The following is an 18,702-nucleotide window of genomic DNA, read 5'->3' on the forward strand; positions in this document are numbered from 1 at the left end:
GAATTGTTTAATCATACTGTTCATATACTAACTTTATTATTGATAAGTTTATACAATGTACACAACAATGTTTGCACATTTTTATTATAGGACAGAACAATATCCTAGTATATCGATTGATATAAAAATGAACTATGATTTTAAAGAAATACTAAATGATGTTTTAGACATTGGTGTGTGGTTTAGCCTTCTTTTATTAAGAATTTATTGTAATGTTTCTGCGTTTCCCAACCCAAAGGCACAAGGTAATAGGTTACTTAGCGAAGTTTTTAACACATCCTTCATTAGAGGTTCTGCTAAATAAATTGGTATATCACCAAACTCTGCGATAGCTTGCCTACAAAAGCCACATGGTGTGGTAAAATTATTGTTCACTTTATTAGCTACAACTGCTAGGACTTTAAACTTTCTTTTCCCTTCTGACACTGCTTTAACAATAGCTGTTCTTTCAGCACATGTTCCTACAGGATAAGATGCATTTTCTACATTGCACCCTGTGAAAATGATCCCATCGGTACAAAGCACTCCAGCTCCAACTTTAAACTTACTATAGGGTGAATAAGAGTACTCACGAGCAGCTATACTCTTCTTTATTAGAGATTGAATATCTGGTTCTATAAAACATAAATATTTATAAAAAAGTTAGCGCTATTAATCTTCGTTTAGTAAATTTATAAACTGAAATGAAAGTTTTAAAATGAAATGAATATTTTAGTGAAATAATTTATGGCTACTGTACAAAAATAAAATCCACAAAAATATTCTACAATATATCAAAATAAAGACAAATTAACACAATTACTAATTATAAAATATTACGTAAATTGTTAGTGAAAAATATTTTCTAATGATATACGTAATTTATATGTAAATATGGTAACATATTGTTTTACAACACAACTTGATTCACAGCAAATAATGACAAATAAATTTATCTACGATATCAAGTCAAGAAAATGGCAATAATAGTTGGTGAACTCAGTTGCACAAACATATCGTAGCATTATTTACCTATATCCGTGAAATCAATAATTTCTTCTGTATTCATTTTGGTACGATTTATTAAATATTATGTATATGTATTTTTAGGAAGTTTAATTGCGATTTAACTTGTATTTACGTATGCTTATGTATGCTCTTTTGCCTAGATTTGATATTAGATAAGATCATTTGTCCTATATAACACATTACCTTATCTAATCATAAGAGAATCCTATTTTAATCCTATCTTAAAAGTAGAAAAAGATATTATGTACAACACAAATGTACAACAATGATATGAATTAGCAAATTTGCTAGAAGTTCACAGCCATACATATAAATGATATTGACAACCAATAGGAATGCGCGATTTAAGAGGTAATAAAAATCCTTTCACATTACTTTTTTATGGTTTCATATAATCATTAACCATAGCAATTATTTATTAATGTACATATGTTTTGGTAAAATTGCCCAAAGTATTCTATAACATTTATAATTCAATTTCTTACGTACACTTTTAGCCTAAGCTTAAATTAAATACTAAATTGAGAATTCAATTTTTAAAAGAATACGTTTTCCATAATAACTTTATTGTAGTCTATTTTATTAGAATATAAAATTATATTTGTCATTAAAAAAAATTCTTTATCTTCAAAAAGATTATTATCGTCACATTATCATTTGTGCTTTTCCGTATCTGTAAAAATAAGGAAGATATCGAAGATGATAAAGATTATTGTCTCATACTATATATGTGAATATTTATATGAGAATATAACAAATAAAATCTTTTTATTCCTGTTGACTTTGCCAACAGGGAGGTAGGTTACCAAGTTCGGTGGTTGAACTGAATATGGTTTCTACACTTACCGCTGTAAATCATAGAGGGCATAACGAAGCTTGTGATTTTTTTGCACGATCGATATTCTAGAACATGTGACACAAAGTTCCATAAAGTGTTAGGTCTGTCCTGTATACATATCTGGTTTGTGTTATAACATCACAAGTTGTTTAGTCAGTCTGTAGTGTAGTTGCTGATCATTTTACTACTACAACGATGAATTTCTCTCGATTCTTGGTAATGGTCTACTGCGCAACCGGCAAAACTGCGTTGACGAAACTGTAGTTACCATTATCAATGCGAGAGAGCGTTCTATCGTATATTAGTTGCTCAGCTGTTTTGAAGAATCGACGCAGCTTAACAGTGATTATCCGTAACGCAGTGTAGAATTGCTGCTTTCACGTCCAAACGCAAACAGATGTGGAGTGGCTGTCCAAATTTTTGACGTATCTCGTTTACGATTCTCTGAACAAGCGAATACAATTTTTCTATAGAATTTTTATAACACCAGCGACCGTGGGGATCACAGTTGATCGTGTCAGAGGTTAGAGAGATCAAAAGAAAAAATAAAGAAATCGCCATGAGCGAGTTAAGCCAAGAGGAAGTGAGTACCAATGCACCGTTTCCAATCGTTATTCAATAGCGTCCGTAAGTCCGTTTTGTTGTTACCATTCCTTTCGCTTTATACTTGCCCTTTTCTCACTATTTTCGTTACATGAAAGGGAATATGACAGGGCCGTTTACCAGGGAATAGGAAAGAATAACAGGATAAAGAATGGTCTCATCGACGAGACAATAATTGCAAAATAGTTATTCTACTTATGGTATTGTGTTAAGATAATTATATAACATAATAAATAAAAACTGATTTTTCCATTGTAATAATACAATTTTTTAGAGTGATTCTCTTGTCATCAACTACAACGTTTATTTACTTTCTTTTGTAATGTAAACAAAAATCGTGTATTTCATTGTTTTAAGATATGTATGAGATATTATTTTTAATATAAACAAATTTATTTAAAAATGAACTATATATTTTATACATTTATAAGATAATTTTTTATTGTTATTGTTTATGGTCTTTGTTCTTGATATAAATATAGCAAGTCTTTGTCTAGATCTTATGTAGTTCTGATTATTATGTCATCTCTTTTTGTGTCCTATTAAATAGTATTTTCAATGTGGAAAGTTATTATAAAACAAAATTTTTATTGGAATTATGTCATCTATGGATTGTTAAGAAGTTATCTTGTAGAAAAATGAAAATAATATTAGATATTAAATAATTAACATATATTTAAATTGTAGGTAAGAAGAAGACGTATGGCTCGTTTAGCGGGCTTAGACAGCTTCAGTTCAACAGTCAATTCAAATCACAATAATGATCCAGTTTCTCCAAATACACCGGGTCCATCTAAAACATTTACAGAACAAATAATATCACCACTGAAACAACAACAATTTCAAAATCCTGGAGTACCAATGGAGATAGAAGAAAGTAATAACAAGCAATGTAGCAGTTCTGGTGTTGATATAGATTCAGGGATTGAAAATATGGAAGTTGAAGAGCCTGATAGAAAAGAATTAAAACCAAGATCACGCGTAAGCACATATATATATATATATCTTTTTTGGTTAATGTATATAAAATATTACTATTATTATATTCATTTACTCTTCAGACTACAAGTTCCAGTACAGAGGTAACTACAGAACAAATACATGCAGTTATATCACGTGTACTACGCATATCGTGGAAAGAACCAGCAGAGGGTTGTATATTTTTACCACAAACAGCAACATATGCGTTATCAACAAAACTCGTTGATGCCACAGAGATTATAAATCAAGCATTAATGGAGGTTTTATGCATGTTTATGAGGGATGAGGATCCTTTAAAAGAAATTAATATAGACACCTCCTCGGATAGGGAAGATAGTCCAAATAGTCAAACAAGTCCATTACAAAGTCCAGTCACAACATTTTGCCGTTGTGATATTTGTTGTAAGTCGTCGCAACCTAAAAGTCTCATTTATTTACTAGACTGCTATTCAAGAGTTGCGATTGAAGAACGAAATCACCCAAAGGTACAGTTGACATTAATTTTCAGCCATAATACATGCCTTGCCAAATGATGTAATACTAACTTTTCTATGAACAGAAATCGAGTACACCACCACTGTCTGATGTACTAGCTGTTCTAAGGGCACAGTGTGTTCAGTATTCCAGTCTTGTACTACAAGGCCTAGTTGGTATTTCTCAGTCTTCAACCACATACCCGTTATCCATGACACCTCTTCTGTACCCAGTACTTTCGCAAAGTTTACCTCGTGGTTATTTACACGAGCTTGTTGCGAGAACGCACACAAATGCAGCAGTATGTAATAAAATTTTTACACCACTCTTACAAGGCTTGTATCTTTCGATGCAGCAAGCCAGTTTAATTAGGAATACGCATCGAAGACCGATTGAAGCATTAGAAGAGTTAATAGAAATTTGTTGTGGACCGAGTAGTAATGTACGACCAATCTGTCGTTTAATCGTTCATCAAATTCAATTTTTACCTGACATTATGACGTCGGCCGCTGGTAAAGAAATTACAACAACGTCTCTCCTTGGACCGTTTTTGTCGGTTTCTGTGTTCGCAGAGGATCAACTGGACATGGCTGAAACATTCCTCAGTGGTAATCTGTTCGTCAATAAATCGATAACTTTAACGTTACAACAAGAATTAGAAAGTATCAGAACATCACTCCATAAGATATTTCATGCGATACTCGCGAGTAGTAACTGCCGTGAAGCTATGTTAACATACTTAGCAACATTATTACGTTACAATGAAAAACGTGCTCAAATACAAACGGAAGAATTCTCTCTTGCCGGAGACGGATTTATGCTGAATCTCTTGTCGGTGTTACAAAAGCTTTCTGTAAAAATTAAACTGGACACGGTAGATCCATTGTATCCGTTTCATCCAGCAAGTTTTATTGAAATAAAGAACGATACAAGGCTGAAACTTACGTGCCAAGAAGTTACCGATTGGTTAAAACATTTAGAAAGGACACACAAGTGGGTCGAGCCAAAGTTTCCAACACAATGTTGGTTCCTTACTCTACATTGTCACCACATAGCGTTGTTACCGGCTTTACAGAAATACCAGAGAAAGCTGAGGACTTTACGTGATGTGCAAAAAATGCTCGATGATCTACAAGCTACCGAACCGCAATGGAAAGACAGCCCTTTCGCTAGCCGTAATAAAGAATTGATAGAACGTTGTAAGGAACAATTGAAACATCTTGGCAAATCTAAAGTATACACAGATGCTGGATTAATTGATCCTGTTTTATTGAGAAGGTGCTTGCACTTTTACATATCTGTAGCAGAGATTCTGCTAAGTTTATTGACACAAACTTCACCAGGAAATCCTATTCCCGAACTGCCTTTGCCTCAAGAGGTTCCACAAAAGTTCACAGCATTACCAGAATGGTATGTCGAAGATATTGCAGAATTTATACTATTTACTCTTCAGTAAGTACTGTTTTGTATTGTCTAATATCAAGATGTCACAATAATTTGTATACTATATTATTATTATCTCCTATCTTTCATAGATTTTGCCCTGGTGTGATAATAAACAACATGGATAATTCACTCATTACATGGTTACTTGTAGTAGTATGTACTCCACATTGTATACGAAATCCGTATTTAATAGCGAAAATTATTGAAGTAATATTTGTAATAAATCCCAACGTTCAGGTAAATAAAAAAAAGATTGTAATTATATATTTTCTTGAACAATATCTAATAAATTTTCATTTTAGGGACGAACTGAATCGCTCCACGATCAAGTAATGGCACATCCTATATCAAAAACGTTATTAGCATCATATTTAATGAAATTTTACACTGATGTCGAAACGACCGGCTCTAGTTCAGAATTTTATGATAAATTTTCGATTCGTTATCACATTAGTTTAATACTGAAATCTATGTGGGATAGTCCAGTCCATCGCAAGTCGATCATTGATGAAAGCAATAATGGGAATCAATTTGTGAAATTTATTAACATGTTAATGAACGACACCACATTTTTACTTGATGAAAGTTTGGAATCGTTAAAGCGTATTCATGAAATTCAAGAACTAATGTCAGATCTTAAAGCATGGTCAGCGTTATCCCGTGAACAACAACATTCGCGGATGAAACAATTGGCTGCAGATGAGAGACAAGCCAGATCTTATCTCACTTTGGCCAAGGAAACTGTTGCTATGTTCCAATATTTAACAGATGATATTACAGAACCATTTTTGCGGCCAGAGTTAGTTGGAAGATTATGTGCCATGTTAAATTTTAATCTACAACAATTATGTGGTCCTAAATGTAAAAACTTAAAAGTAAGGATACCACAAAAATATGGGTGGGAACCAAGAGCTTTACTAAGTCAATTGGTCGACATATATCTACATCTTGATTGCGAAATTTTTGCCGCTGCTTTGGCTGCCGATGAAGTAAGTTTATGATAGTATTAATACATGAAGTGAATAATGGAAAAATATTGTTCTAATGAATGCTATTATTGCAGCGTTCATTCTGCATGGAGCTATTTATTGATGCCGCAAACAAGTTAGAAAGATCAGTAATCAAATCTATCATAGAGATAGAAAGATTTGTAGCGCTTGCGGAACGTGCTGCAGATATAGCAAGGGATAATCGTGCGCGTGATGCAGATTATGGTGACGCACCGGAAGAATTTCGAGACCCACTTATGGACACACTCATGGAAGAACCTGTTAAACTTCCGTCTGGTATAGTTATGGATAAAGCAGTTATTATTAGACATCTTCTCAATAGTGCTACAGATCCTTTTAGTCGACAACCTCTCAGCGAAGATATGCTTACACCAAGTGAGTAAATGAAATCACTTTTTTTTCGAATGGAAAAAGAATATTTAGTGATTAATTATTCCGTATTCCTAGTGCCCGATTTGGAGAAAAGAATATCAATGTGGAAACAACAAAAGAAAAAATCGACAAAAATATAAATTGTGATCCTAATACAATAATCATTTTATGGAAGCATCACGATATTGTGTAGTTAATATTACTACATGATATATTGTACCAGCCCATAGATGTATCACTCTGTGGTAAATGAATACAGTGCAATGATCTCGCTAATGTGCAAATATTGCACTCAATAAATTTACAGTTTTAATACATTAAAACGTTAAACAGACTGCAGCTAGGTAACCGCCTGCACATTACTCTTAAAGAAAGAACAGATACTTTTAAAAAACTTGTAAATAATTGCTGGCTGATAACATCAGTATCCAGAGAAATTAAAATCTTATTTACAAACTTAGCACTTGTTCCTTTGTACGTTTTAAATATACGAGACTGCGAATGAAAAATTACAACATATGATCGATTATAAGAATAGTAAGTTAAGCAGAGTAGAAACAGGAAAGGTTAATTATTTAAACCCTTTCATTTGAAATTTGGTAATTTATGAACGGATATAAAAAAAAACATTATTTGATGCAAAATTTATGTAAATGATTTATACAAAATATTTAAAAAGTTGTTATAAAAGCTTCTTTTTAAACGTTAACACGTATTGCATGATGGAGAAAGATAATTTGCAGCGATTATGATTCTTTTTAAAGATGTACATGGTAAATGTATCATGCGTATTCCTTCAATAAATTTCATGAGTAAAGATCTGTATCTGTGTATATAGTAATACGTTATTCGAAACAATTCCATCCAATAAAATATTTTTTGTTTCTACAATGTAAAGTATTCAAAAGGATTTTTAAAAAATTTTTATTTGTAATTATGCTTTCTTCATTAAAAATCTGGATATCTCGTTATTTCAAGACAAAATATGTATTTTTGCTTTACAACTCTAGAAATGAAATGCATTTACTGAAAATAGCCATAGATTTGTAACATTTTGAAAACTTAAGAAAAGCAATGCAGACTTTCAAAAAATATGTTTATAGTTCACTATTTCCACATCAATTAACAGTTCTTTTTGCAAATCGCATTTATATAATTATATTTTCATACTTCATTATCAATTGCTGATATTACATAAATTTATCATTAAATAATGTTAAAGACAATTTAAAAAAATTTTATTAATTGTAAATACAAACATAAAAAGTATCTTGTATTGTTAAAGACAATGTTAAATAACATAAAAGTATAATCTATACTAAATTAATTGCTACTGATAATTAGAAAATATATTATTTGTTATATTCCCATTTTATGTACTATGATTAATGTTTAATTGCATTCTAATTACATTTAAAATTCATAAATTTTACATTATGGAAAAGATGAGAAACTTAAATAATGAATATGAATCAACTGCCACTGCAATTGTAATGTTATTTTGCAAGTAATTTAAATATTTTACTTTCTTCTTTTATATACTTTTAAAATATTCTTTTTTATAGGAGAATTAATTATACTTGATAATTAAGAAATCATTTACACTATATTTGTAAATATCTTAAATGTAAATTTTTAAAATAAACGAGAAAGTTCATGAAATTAAACAAATATTTAAGCATAAGATATGTAAATGACAAATTACATATTGTAAATTATATATAAAAATATAATATTTAGATAATACTGAATTATTTTATTTAAATTAAAAAAAATATGAATACATATATATATATCTTTGTTGACCATTATTTATAAAGCAGAATTACACTTATGAAACATTGTTCATTGATCTTCCCCTGCCTAGTCCAATTTTTTTCAACTTATCAGTGTTCAATGTAATCTTTCCTCTGCCAATTCCCATTGAACTAACTACTGATTCTAAGTCCTCTATACAAGAGTCTTCATTTGCTCCCCTTCCTAGTCCAATTTTTCTCAACTGATCAGTGTTCAATGTAATCTTCCCTCTGCCAATTCCCACTGAACTAACTACTGATTCTAAGTCCTCTATACAAGAGTCTTCATTTGCTCCTCTTCCTAGTCCAATTTTTTTCAACTGATTAGTATTCAGTGTAATCTTTCCTCTGCCAATTCCCATTGAACTAACTACTAATTCTGAGTCCTCTATACAAGAGTCTCCATTTGCTCCTCTTCCTAGTCCAATTTTTTTCAACTGATCAGTGTTCAATGTAATCTTTCCTCTGCCAATTCCCATTGAACTAATTACTGATTCTGAATCCTCTATACAAGAGTCTTCATTTGCTCCCCTTCCTAGCCCAATTTTTTTCAACTGATCAGTGTTAAATGTAATCTTTCCTCTGCCAATTCCCATTGAACTAACTACTGATTCTAGGTCCTCAATACAATAGTCTTCACTCCCTTCTTTTAACATAGCTTCAGAGAAACCACGTGGTGCTCTTATAAATATATCATCTAAGCTTCTTTTTTTCAATTTATATCGAGGAGAGTCACAATGAGCCCTTATAAACATATAAAAAAGTCATAAATAAGTAACAAATCAATATTGAATAAAAACAAAAACTTCATTATTACTTTGAATCAATGTTATTGCCCACAGAATATTCTTCTTCAGTTATGGTATTGGAATTGTCATTAATATCTGTGTCCCAATTTTCTTTACAATCTATTGTACTTGAAAGATCTGGAGGTACAAAATTTGTTGCACCATGTTTTCTTATTTCTATGAAACAATATATTTTGATATTTTATTTGAAAAGGTATAAAATATGTTAGAAATAAAATATAAAAGTAGAAAAAAAAAAGACCTGAATATATTTCTGATTCCAATATATTACGTGTGGGACAGGTAGTGATATGTTCCTCAAATTCTTTTTTAGACAATCGGTGGGATGCATTATATGGACACATGAGCTTATAATGTTCAGGATATTGCTATTTTAAAGATTTAATGTATTTACATAACTATATTATACGAATTTTTCATATATTTACATAACTATATTTTGAGAATATTTCACAAAGATTGTTTATTGTTTGGAATTATTAAAAGATCAATGTGTTTATAATACACACTTACTTTTTCGCATTTGATAATGTGCTTTGGAAGACGAGATTTTGCGACAGAGTGACTTTTGTCATACGGACATACCACAATCGGATCAAGGAGCGTTTGATATTTGTGCATTTTGAGTTTTTTTTAATAAAAAGTAGCTTATTAAGTGTACAATTTTATACTAAATGTTGAAATCAATTTTTGTATGTTTTAATGTTATAACGTTTTAACGATCTCTCTCTATGTTTGTTCTATCGATAATCGAAATTATACTTTTCAATATATCGATTAAGATCGATAATCATGTTTATATCAACTTATATTTTGAAGAGAAAAAAACATGAAAAACACGCGACATAGTTAAAGTTATAAATTACTTATGTTTTAATAATAAAAATTCCATAACATTTTGTTGTATTTATGGATATATCGAACTTATTAAAACGTACGGGAAATGATTTTTTTTAAACAGGAAACAAAGGAAAAATAATTGATACACAATGATTTATTAAATTATTGCCATAAAAACTTAGCTTTTTTCTTTACTACTCGTATTTTATATGATATATCTTGTTCTCGTTGAGATTGCGTTGTTTACATAAATATATGATAGAAACAAGAGATATTACCATGGATCTACTTTCATAAATAGTTGTGATTAATTTATACATATGATAAAATTAATTCTAATGTATTATAGTGGTTTAATCGTTTATAAGTTGTATCTTATATTTTACATTTAGAGGTACAATATATTGTTTTATTTTTGACGAACGAGTGAAATTAATTTTAATTTTATTACTTTGGTTTTTCGTAGTATGTAAACATTTCCATCTATTTGCATCCTGCACTTTAAAATAGGAAGGAACAATAAAGTAATTATAAACACTGTCACGTCGATAATTTACAATAATGATTGTATTACAAATCTATACATCAATACGAAACAACGAAATAATATTGTATTAATACGTTATCAAAATATCGTAAGAATTTATTGTCTTATTTCGTAAATTTATCAATTTATAAAATGTAAAAACTGCAATGTACGTGTAGATTTCTATTCTCGAGATTCTTATATCCTTGAGGTTACAAAAGATATGCATATCGGTTTTTTATAAATAACATTACTTAGTTCCTAAATAAAGAAGATAAATTATTTAAGATGAACTATTATAAACATGTTTAAATAATTATATATATTCATAAATTCATCTTTTACACTTATTTTAAGTGCAAAAATATGTTAATTACACACAATGGAAAAATTACAAATAGAAATTCAAATTATTAACTGTATAATTTCTTTGTACATATTCAAGACCTTTGCGTTGTTAGAAAATTATCTCCAAATTTTTATTGTATTACAAATATTATTAATACGATATACTAAGAAATGCATTTCATAATGCATCACTTGACCATGTAATTAAGAATTAATAACAATGTAAAGTGGTGAAAGCAACATTTGTAACTTATATAAGATTACACTAACAGCTGCTCATACAATTATTTGCACATTTAAGTTCTTTTCTGGATAATGATACCAAATCATATGTATGTTACAGATAGGGAAGGGGATTCACAAGTAAGCAAGCAATGACATATAAAATGCCCAGAAACATATTTAATTTAGCTGTTTGCTTGGGTACACTCTGAATCATATGAGGGTTTCTGAATTGTTTTTCTATCTTGAAGGCAGTTGGTAAAGTAGTTACTGGTAATAAAAACCATATAGAATACCTTAATGCAAGCACTACCAGAGTTACATATGGAGTGAATAATAAAAAAGCATACAAAACATGAGATATGGTATGACCTATTAAAATAGCTAATGTCACTATGCCTGCCTTTTTATCACTTTCTAAGTCTCGGGTATTGTTACTGTGTAGAATAGCCTCTGTATTTAATGCAAGAGGTATAGCATAGTATATTGTACCTAGTTCGATATAACCAGTTTGAGCCATGAATGCAAACAAAACTGAAATTGGACCAAATATAACTAAGATAAGGACATCACCTAATGCAATGTATTTAAATCCTATTCCTCCTGTATAAAGAAATGAAGAGGATAAACCTCCAAAATACACAAGTGCAAGATGTTCCATTCTTGCAGGAGATATAGTTGTTAATAGAACAAAACCCAAACACCCTGCTGTATATAATATTGCACCTAGTGAAACTAATTCATCCTTTGATAAAAGTTGATCTACCAATATTCTGTCATCACTTTTCCGGCTATCAACTCCTTTTATGTAATCGAAATAAGTGTTTACTACATTACCAGCCCCATGTACGCAAAAAACTGTATATACTGTTAGAATCAAAGATATCCAGCTAAAACTTGCTGTACTTGTTAATCGATATGCTAATGCAGATCCAAGAAGTGTTGGCATTAATGAAGCACTTAATGACCATGGTCGAACGGCTAAGAAATATGAAGACAACTTCATAAGTGGAGAATTCAATGTTGAAGATGTTATGGGTGAACAATTTGCATTCTTTGACATTGACTTTCCTCCAACTTCTTCAGTAGAGATCCAAATTCCATTGGACATCATACTTTATATTACGCTACAAATAAAATATGCAAATGAAACTGCTATTTATAATAGTAAAAAATATAATATAATATTTACATTTTTTCCTTAATAATAAAACAGTCTTATGTAATACAAAAACGAACTTTTATATATATATTGTATATAATATATAGTATAATATATATATATATATATATATATATTTATATTATATATATATATATATATTATATATATAGATTCTTTAATTGAAAAAAATTGTTTATCAATTTCTATAATAAAAGATCTATAAAATATATATATAATTTACTTACATATTATTCATTCAAGGAAAGTAAATTAGGTTAGAATGATCTCCATAATGTTTTAACAATTGTTACGTTTTTTAAGTACATTTTTTTTTATCATGAAAAATGCCTAATTACGCGAAAGTAATAATTTTCACACAAATGTTGACATTTAAAATTCGCGTATGAGGAAAAATTTCATTCCTCTACTTGTGTACTGTTAAATGTAACGATGACGTGTTTTCATCAATTTACATGTGGCGCTCTCTGAAATATTCCTTTCACCTTAAAGTCAACAACATAGTTGGAAAATTTCTTTTTACCAAAAAACATTTGAATACATTTAGCTCATACTTTATTCTTTAAATATTATAACAACTATGGAATTTACAAATTATACGCGTCTAATTACTTTCTTCCAAACTTATTAACTTTTATAAGCAAACAGTTCTCTACTCCTGTTATATATTAAATCTTATATATGTATAGTGAAAATCGACCTTATATCGTTATATATTATATAAACTCATAGAATAAGAACAATCAGTTTTCTTTAATACATTTTAATCAAAGAATAATCTTTCAGTTTTTTATCATTACACAAGAAAACATTTGAAGCAGTAAATTTATAATCAATTTAAAAAAATAATTCAGAAATTCGAAATTAAATTGACTTCGAAATTTTAGAAATGAGATATCCAATAGCAGTACAGTACAGTGTATTGGCTAAAATTAGCTAAACAATACGGTTCATGCAAACGAGTCATAACACCAAACTATGTAAGTATGGGTGTATAAATGTACAGTTAGATCCATTTGCTGTATATTATACTGTATACTATTCGTTATACGGTTAATTTTTGGCCGTGGAGTGGTGTCTAATAGTACTAGACATTTCACTTCACATTTCTGTTTCCAGAAGTTTCTATAAAATCTTTTAGGCGAAATCTCTCACGAAAATTTTCTTCGTTTCATCCATTTCAAGTATTCGTGTTATTCTATTTTCAATTATTGATCGTAATTTTTTTTACAAATAGTATCCATTTAACTGTTTTTCAAAATGGCCTTTTTCGGATCATTGATGGGTGATCTCAACGATGATCCTGTTTTTGGGTGAGTTAGAATAACTTTTATTAGTCTAGTTTTGTGTAAAAATAAAAAATATTCGCATTGAATACTTTTTTCTATCTATTTTATTATAATTACTATTAAGAGAATATTTTATTAATTTCGTTATACAAATTTGCGGAAAAGTATTGTTGCATTCGATCCAACAATAAAATTCTATGCATTTCATGTTAGCAACAAAATTCACTTTTCTTAATCTGATTAAGATATAACTAGGCAGAAGCATTTATTTTAATCTTCAGATGGAGATTTCATTTTTTCTGTTATTTAATGTATTACATAATTATTGTTTTTTATGTAATTAGCAGCATTAGCAGCATTATATTAATTAATTTTAATATGCTTAGAGATAGCTGTAAACAGATAAAGTACATTATATAGTTTTTGTTGCTGTATGTTTTCTATAGGTCTCATATGCAATCTATGAGGAACATAAATGACGTGATGGCATCTTTGCTTCATGATCCATTTGGTATGCTAAGTAATCCTGGCCACCACCTTAATGCAAATGGCACCCATAGGAGCGTGGGTCATCAGAATAATCTTCAGATATTACCATTTGGATTTCCACCAATGCCATCATTTAATATAGGCAATGTGTTTTCAGACTTTGTATGTTAATTTCTTTTATTTTTTTTTTTCATTTATAGACTAAAAAGTATCTGCAAGAGAAAGTAATATAAAAAATATGTTTTAGGATAATATGGCGCAGAGTGGAAATTGTCATTCATTTACCTCGAAATCTGTAATGACATTTGCTGGTAATGGTCAACCGCAGGTGTATCAAGCAACTATGTCCACAAGAACTGCTCCTGGTGGTGTGAAAGAAACAAAAACAACAGTCTGTGATTCTCGTACTGGAACAAAAAAGATGGCTATTGAACATCATATTGGAGATAGAGCACATATCTTAGAGAGAGAACATAATCTACACAGTGGTGAACAGGAAGAACGTCAAGAATTTATTAATCTTGATGAAGGTTTTTACACAAATTTTGTATTTATGTTTTTATTTTTTTCATGCATGGAGTAAAAATATATAAATTTTGTTTTACAGAAGAAGCAGAGAGTTTTAATAATGAATGGGAGTCACGTGTCCGTCGTTACCATGGTGGTAATTCTCATTATAGTAGCCATGGTCATCAAAATCGATCTGATCATAGGCAGTTAGCTTTACCTGATGCATCAGGAAGGTTAGTTAACTTAAATTTATTTCAGCATGTGTGTAATATATCTTGCAAACAATATTTCCTTTATATGCAATGACTTGCACAAAGAAATGAAAAAAATACAAATATCTACTTGAATTCTCTTTAATATCTTTTTACAATTAATTTTTGATACACTTTTTTTTATAAAATATTAGTATTTTTATAAAATAATGTAGTATCAAGATGTAAATATAATTGTATGCATGTTCAATATGAGTATAGAAATGTGCATATGTGTGCATGCATAGCAATATTACATGTATAATATTGTTATTGACAAACTCAAATTTATGCAGTGTGCATAAGAAATCCAAAAGACGAACCAGTAAAAAGAAGTGAAGGGAGAAACAAGATTACATCATACTTTGTCACTTCTGTCTCACTTTGTGCATTCCCTGCCAAAATTCTGTATTGAACATACAAATAAAAACATTTAAGCTTTAATTTTTATCTCTTCTATCTAGTTTCAATTTAGCATGAGCAAGAAGATATGTGTAGTATATTACATTGTAGACTTTTTGTGATATATATATCTTTAGTTCTTTATATTATTTGTTTTTATATTATTATACTACTGTTACGTGGACATACAATGGATAACACTATTTATTGATTTATACATACCATTACAGCGATAAATTAGCTGCAGTATATTTTATAGTTTTTATTCTCATTAAAAGTATTTTATAGTAATGTAAAATCATTGAGTTTAATAAAAGATAATGTATCAATAAAATATATAAAATGTTGCACTTGATTTTTTTTGTCAAATGAAAATTAAAATGTTGTTAAGTTTTAAGCATTTTCTTATTTTGTTACTTCATCTTATTTGTGCATTATTGATTTGCTTATTATATGCTTTCATAGTCAATATTCTAATTCCTCAAGATGGGCACCTTCTCCTAGATGTAGTCTAAGACCACCACCTTCATTTAGAACATACAACCCCATTTCCAATTTAAGGTAAGTTCAGTTTCTTTTTTAAAGTTTATGTTTATTATACATATGTATATTAAAGCGAAACATTTTATTCTTCATTTGAAAAATTTATGCTTTCAACATATGGATATAGTATTATGTATATAGTATCTGTGTAAAGGTGTATCAAAGGTCTATAATTCCATATACAGGGTGGTTGCTAACTGGTGGTACAAGCGGAAAGGGGGTGATTCTACGCGATAAAAGAAATCGAAAATATATATTGGAGAAGAGTCAGAAATAGGGTTGTGGGCGTTTGATAAATCTTCATTGGGCTTAGCTATCGTCAGGGTACAACCAAGGTACGGGTTATTAACACGAGTATGGATACTACAGACTTGACAATCAATCGCAGCGATTAGACACTCGCGACACTAGTGATAGCGGTCTTAGGTTCGATAACGAATCCTCGGTCAACGGGATGATAGATATCCTTGCTCACAAAATCTAACTCAAACGTGTAATACTCGCAGATCGTACGACGCTACTCTCTTCGTCGATGAGATCACAAGAAATAATGAATTTTCGTCCCAATGATGTCACAGAGGAAAACTATGATGGGGTGTGTCCAAAGACACGAGATCATCGGATTCGTCGAGTACAGCCCTCGTTCCGAAAGTAAGGGAAATTGACGTCGCTGTCAATTGGTCAATTTGAGATAAAGACTGCCTGTCCGTTTGAAGAACCTTAATTACCAAAAATACCCAGGTTTCATAGCGGGTCCTCAGGCTAACTGAACTTGTACTGTGTAAGTGCCTCAATATCTGGTATTCATTGTCCGAAGGAACCGTTGGAATGTTTTACTGTCAGGTACCTCTATGGGTATTTCTTTTAACGAGGGTCATACTATCACTCCACACCTTTGTTAGACGAAGCGCCTGTCCCGTTGACCGCGGACACGTTCGGCGACTAATGGTCGCCTTAAGCCCAAGTTTATTATCACAAATCGCAAACAAATGCAGTTGGACAGAATGACGGCAAATTGTTTAATTACAACTGTAAACTTTAATTACAATTTTACGGATTTTCCCGAAGTTCCAGAGGGAAGGCTCCGGTGTCCTTTCATCTCTGACATATAGAATAAAAATTTTTCGTTTGAGGTTTTGTTTTCGAGAAAATCGAATCACCTCCTTTCCGCTTGTATCACCAGTTACCAACCACCCTGTATATTCAAATACACAAGTAATTAAGTAATGTATGTATTAATATTATTATGATACATAAACAATTGGCTTTATGCTCATACCTTAAAGCTAGTTTCCATTTATTTAGAATAAATGTCTATGTATTATAAAATATATATAAAATATATGTATAAAATAATTATTGTGTAGTTTATAGCATGTGGTAGTTACAAGCAGCAGCAAAGATGTACCATACATCATATATGTTTCTAATTTATCATATATATTGCATGATTACTGTATAAATAATATGTATCTTTTCAACTTTAATTGTATTTCAAGGCAGAGGTATAAACTTTCACTTTAAAAGTATCTTTTATTTCTATATCAGGTTATGAAATATAAATTATCCATTATTACATTTGTTTATAGTCCATTACTTATTTTGTTATCTGTAATACAACAAACAACATTGGTATAAAATATACCATATATTGTGTATTGCAGGTACAGCCGCAAATATTAATAAAGTAAAAGCATAGTACACAGTGGTGACACTTATGCAACGTAAGTACGTTGCGTTTCACTTAACATTTATGTTCTGATATTTCAATTAAAAATTTTATTGTAATTGTTTGGATATGTTTTTCCAATGCCATGCTACTTAATTCTTGGCGAAGTAAAAATTTATCAATCATTCCCTTTTGTACAAAAATACTTAAAAAAGGATATTTACACATGGACTAATTACATGGATATATTCTCACATTCTCATGTTTAATTTTTATTATAGCTAAAGACATACTATGGTTTAACATTCTCATCTTTACAGTTCGAGTTCTTCCACAAATATTCAAGATACTAATTTTACGTCAGCAACGACTACGAATGTAGTAGGAAACCGAAAACGCAAACATATACCGGATGATGAAGTTTGGAAAAAGTGTCATGTTGTATCAGATAGTAATATGTAGATCAATCATTCAAACTATTACCGATGGTACTGCAGAACTTCGGTAAAATTCGTATCATTTAATAATATTATATTAGATCTAAAAGTGTTTTACAAATAATTTCTTATATCATGTTCTTATAGATTTAAGTGAATCGTAATTTCTTAAAGATTTTTCTGCAAATAAAAATAAAAAAGCTATTTTTTAGATCATATAATAAGTACTTTACCGAAGTTATGCTGCAGTTATTTTCCATTTTACATATAGACTTACTGATTCTTAGAATCTTTATGAATGAATATCATATATGTAGAAATTCTATGAAATAATATATATCAATGTATGAAAAGTATGAGAGTAAGAATGTTAGAAAATATGTAGGTTTATTTCGAATAATATAAAAAAAGTATTAATCATTTCTCATAAAATTTGGTTTATGAACAGAAATATGTTTTGTTTGGAAATGTTGGAATGTTACTAAGGTGTTACTTTTTAGGTTTTAATATATTTGATCTTTGTGAGATTTTTTGTCTAAAAAAAAATCATGTTAAAATAACATTTAAGTTTTAGTTATATTTTTGATATTAAGAATATTCGAATTTAAAAATATGTTAGTACATTCTCAATTTCAAGTAAAAATGAACATATTTTG

General features: G+C 29.9%; 5 protein-coding genes across 8 annotated transcripts; 2 read left to right on the plus strand and 3 right to left on the minus strand.

The window, feature by feature from the left end:
- Positions 1-14: 14 nt before the first annotated feature.
- On the minus strand, positions 15-1,185 carry LOC117231413 (cytidine deaminase-like). 2 transcript variants are annotated; one of them, XM_033489842.1, is made up of 3 exons: positions 1,012-1,185; positions 573-614; positions 15-494 (listed from the first exon to the last, which is right to left on the minus strand). In XM_033489842.1, the coding sequence occupies exons 1-3, from the start codon at positions 1,046-1,048 to the stop codon at positions 205-207; spliced, it is 369 nt and encodes a 122-aa protein (XP_033345733.1). In that variant the 5' UTR covers positions 1,049-1,185; the 3' UTR covers positions 15-204. The 2 variants fall into 2 exon arrangements, with proteins under 2 accessions (XP_033345733.1, XP_033345732.1); XM_033489841.1 differs by having other exon boundaries at positions 15-614.
- A 656-nt stretch (positions 1,186-1,841) lies between these two features.
- LOC117231409 (ubiquitin conjugation factor E4 B) lies at positions 1,842-7,557 on the plus strand. The gene is made up of 8 exons (XM_033489838.1): positions 1,842-2,429; positions 3,137-3,430; positions 3,511-3,915; positions 3,990-5,356; positions 5,440-5,587; positions 5,653-6,339; positions 6,414-6,735; positions 6,808-7,557. Exons 1-8 carry the CDS (start codon positions 2,406-2,408, stop codon positions 6,870-6,872), a joined length of 3,312 nt encoding a protein of 1,103 aa, XP_033345729.1. The 5' UTR covers positions 1,842-2,405; the 3' UTR covers positions 6,873-7,557.
- Positions 7,558-8,429: 872 nt separating this feature from the next.
- LOC117231270 lies at positions 8,430-10,139 on the minus strand. The gene is made up of 4 exons (XM_033489562.1): positions 9,851-10,139; positions 9,579-9,705; positions 9,346-9,493; positions 8,430-9,272 (listed from the first exon to the last, which is right to left on the minus strand). Exons 1-4 carry the CDS (start codon positions 9,956-9,958, stop codon positions 8,564-8,566), a joined length of 1,092 nt encoding a protein of 363 aa, XP_033345453.1. The 5' UTR covers positions 9,959-10,139; the 3' UTR covers positions 8,430-8,563.
- Positions 10,140-10,313: 174 nt separating this feature from the next.
- On the minus strand, positions 10,314-12,965 carry LOC117231271 (ubiA prenyltransferase domain-containing protein 1 homolog). The gene is made up of 2 exons (XM_033489564.1): positions 12,684-12,965; positions 10,314-12,400 (listed from the first exon to the last, which is right to left on the minus strand). Exon 2 carries the CDS (start codon positions 12,385-12,387, stop codon positions 11,389-11,391), a length of 999 nt encoding a protein of 332 aa, XP_033345455.1. The 5' UTR covers positions 12,388-12,400; positions 12,684-12,965; the 3' UTR covers positions 10,314-11,388.
- Positions 12,966-13,489: 524 nt separating this feature from the next.
- On the plus strand, positions 13,490-18,478 carry LOC117231232 (myeloid leukemia factor). 3 transcript variants are annotated; one of them, XM_033489465.1, is made up of 7 exons: positions 13,491-13,769; positions 14,192-14,396; positions 14,482-14,764; positions 14,842-14,977; positions 15,863-15,958; positions 17,605-17,664; positions 17,930-18,478. In XM_033489465.1, the coding sequence occupies exons 1-6, from the start codon at positions 13,717-13,719 to the stop codon at positions 17,621-17,623; spliced, it is 792 nt and encodes a 263-aa protein (XP_033345356.1). In that variant the 5' UTR covers positions 13,491-13,716; the 3' UTR covers positions 17,624-17,664; positions 17,930-18,478. The 3 variants fall into 3 exon arrangements, with proteins under 3 accessions (XP_033345354.1, XP_033345356.1, XP_033345355.1); XM_033489463.1 differs by lacking the exon at positions 17,605-17,664 and having other exon boundaries at positions 13,490-13,769; XM_033489464.1 differs by lacking the exons at positions 15,863-15,958; positions 17,605-17,664.
- Positions 18,479-18,702: the final 224 nt, after the last annotated feature.

This window comes from Bombus vosnesenskii, unplaced genomic scaffold, assembly GCF_011952255.1.
Source record: "Bombus vosnesenskii isolate JDL3184/JDL3185 unplaced genomic scaffold, Bvos_JDL3184-5_v1.1 scf7180000013272, whole genome shotgun sequence".
Taxonomy (NCBI): Eukaryota; Metazoa; Arthropoda; class Insecta; order Hymenoptera; family Apidae; genus Bombus; species Bombus vosnesenskii.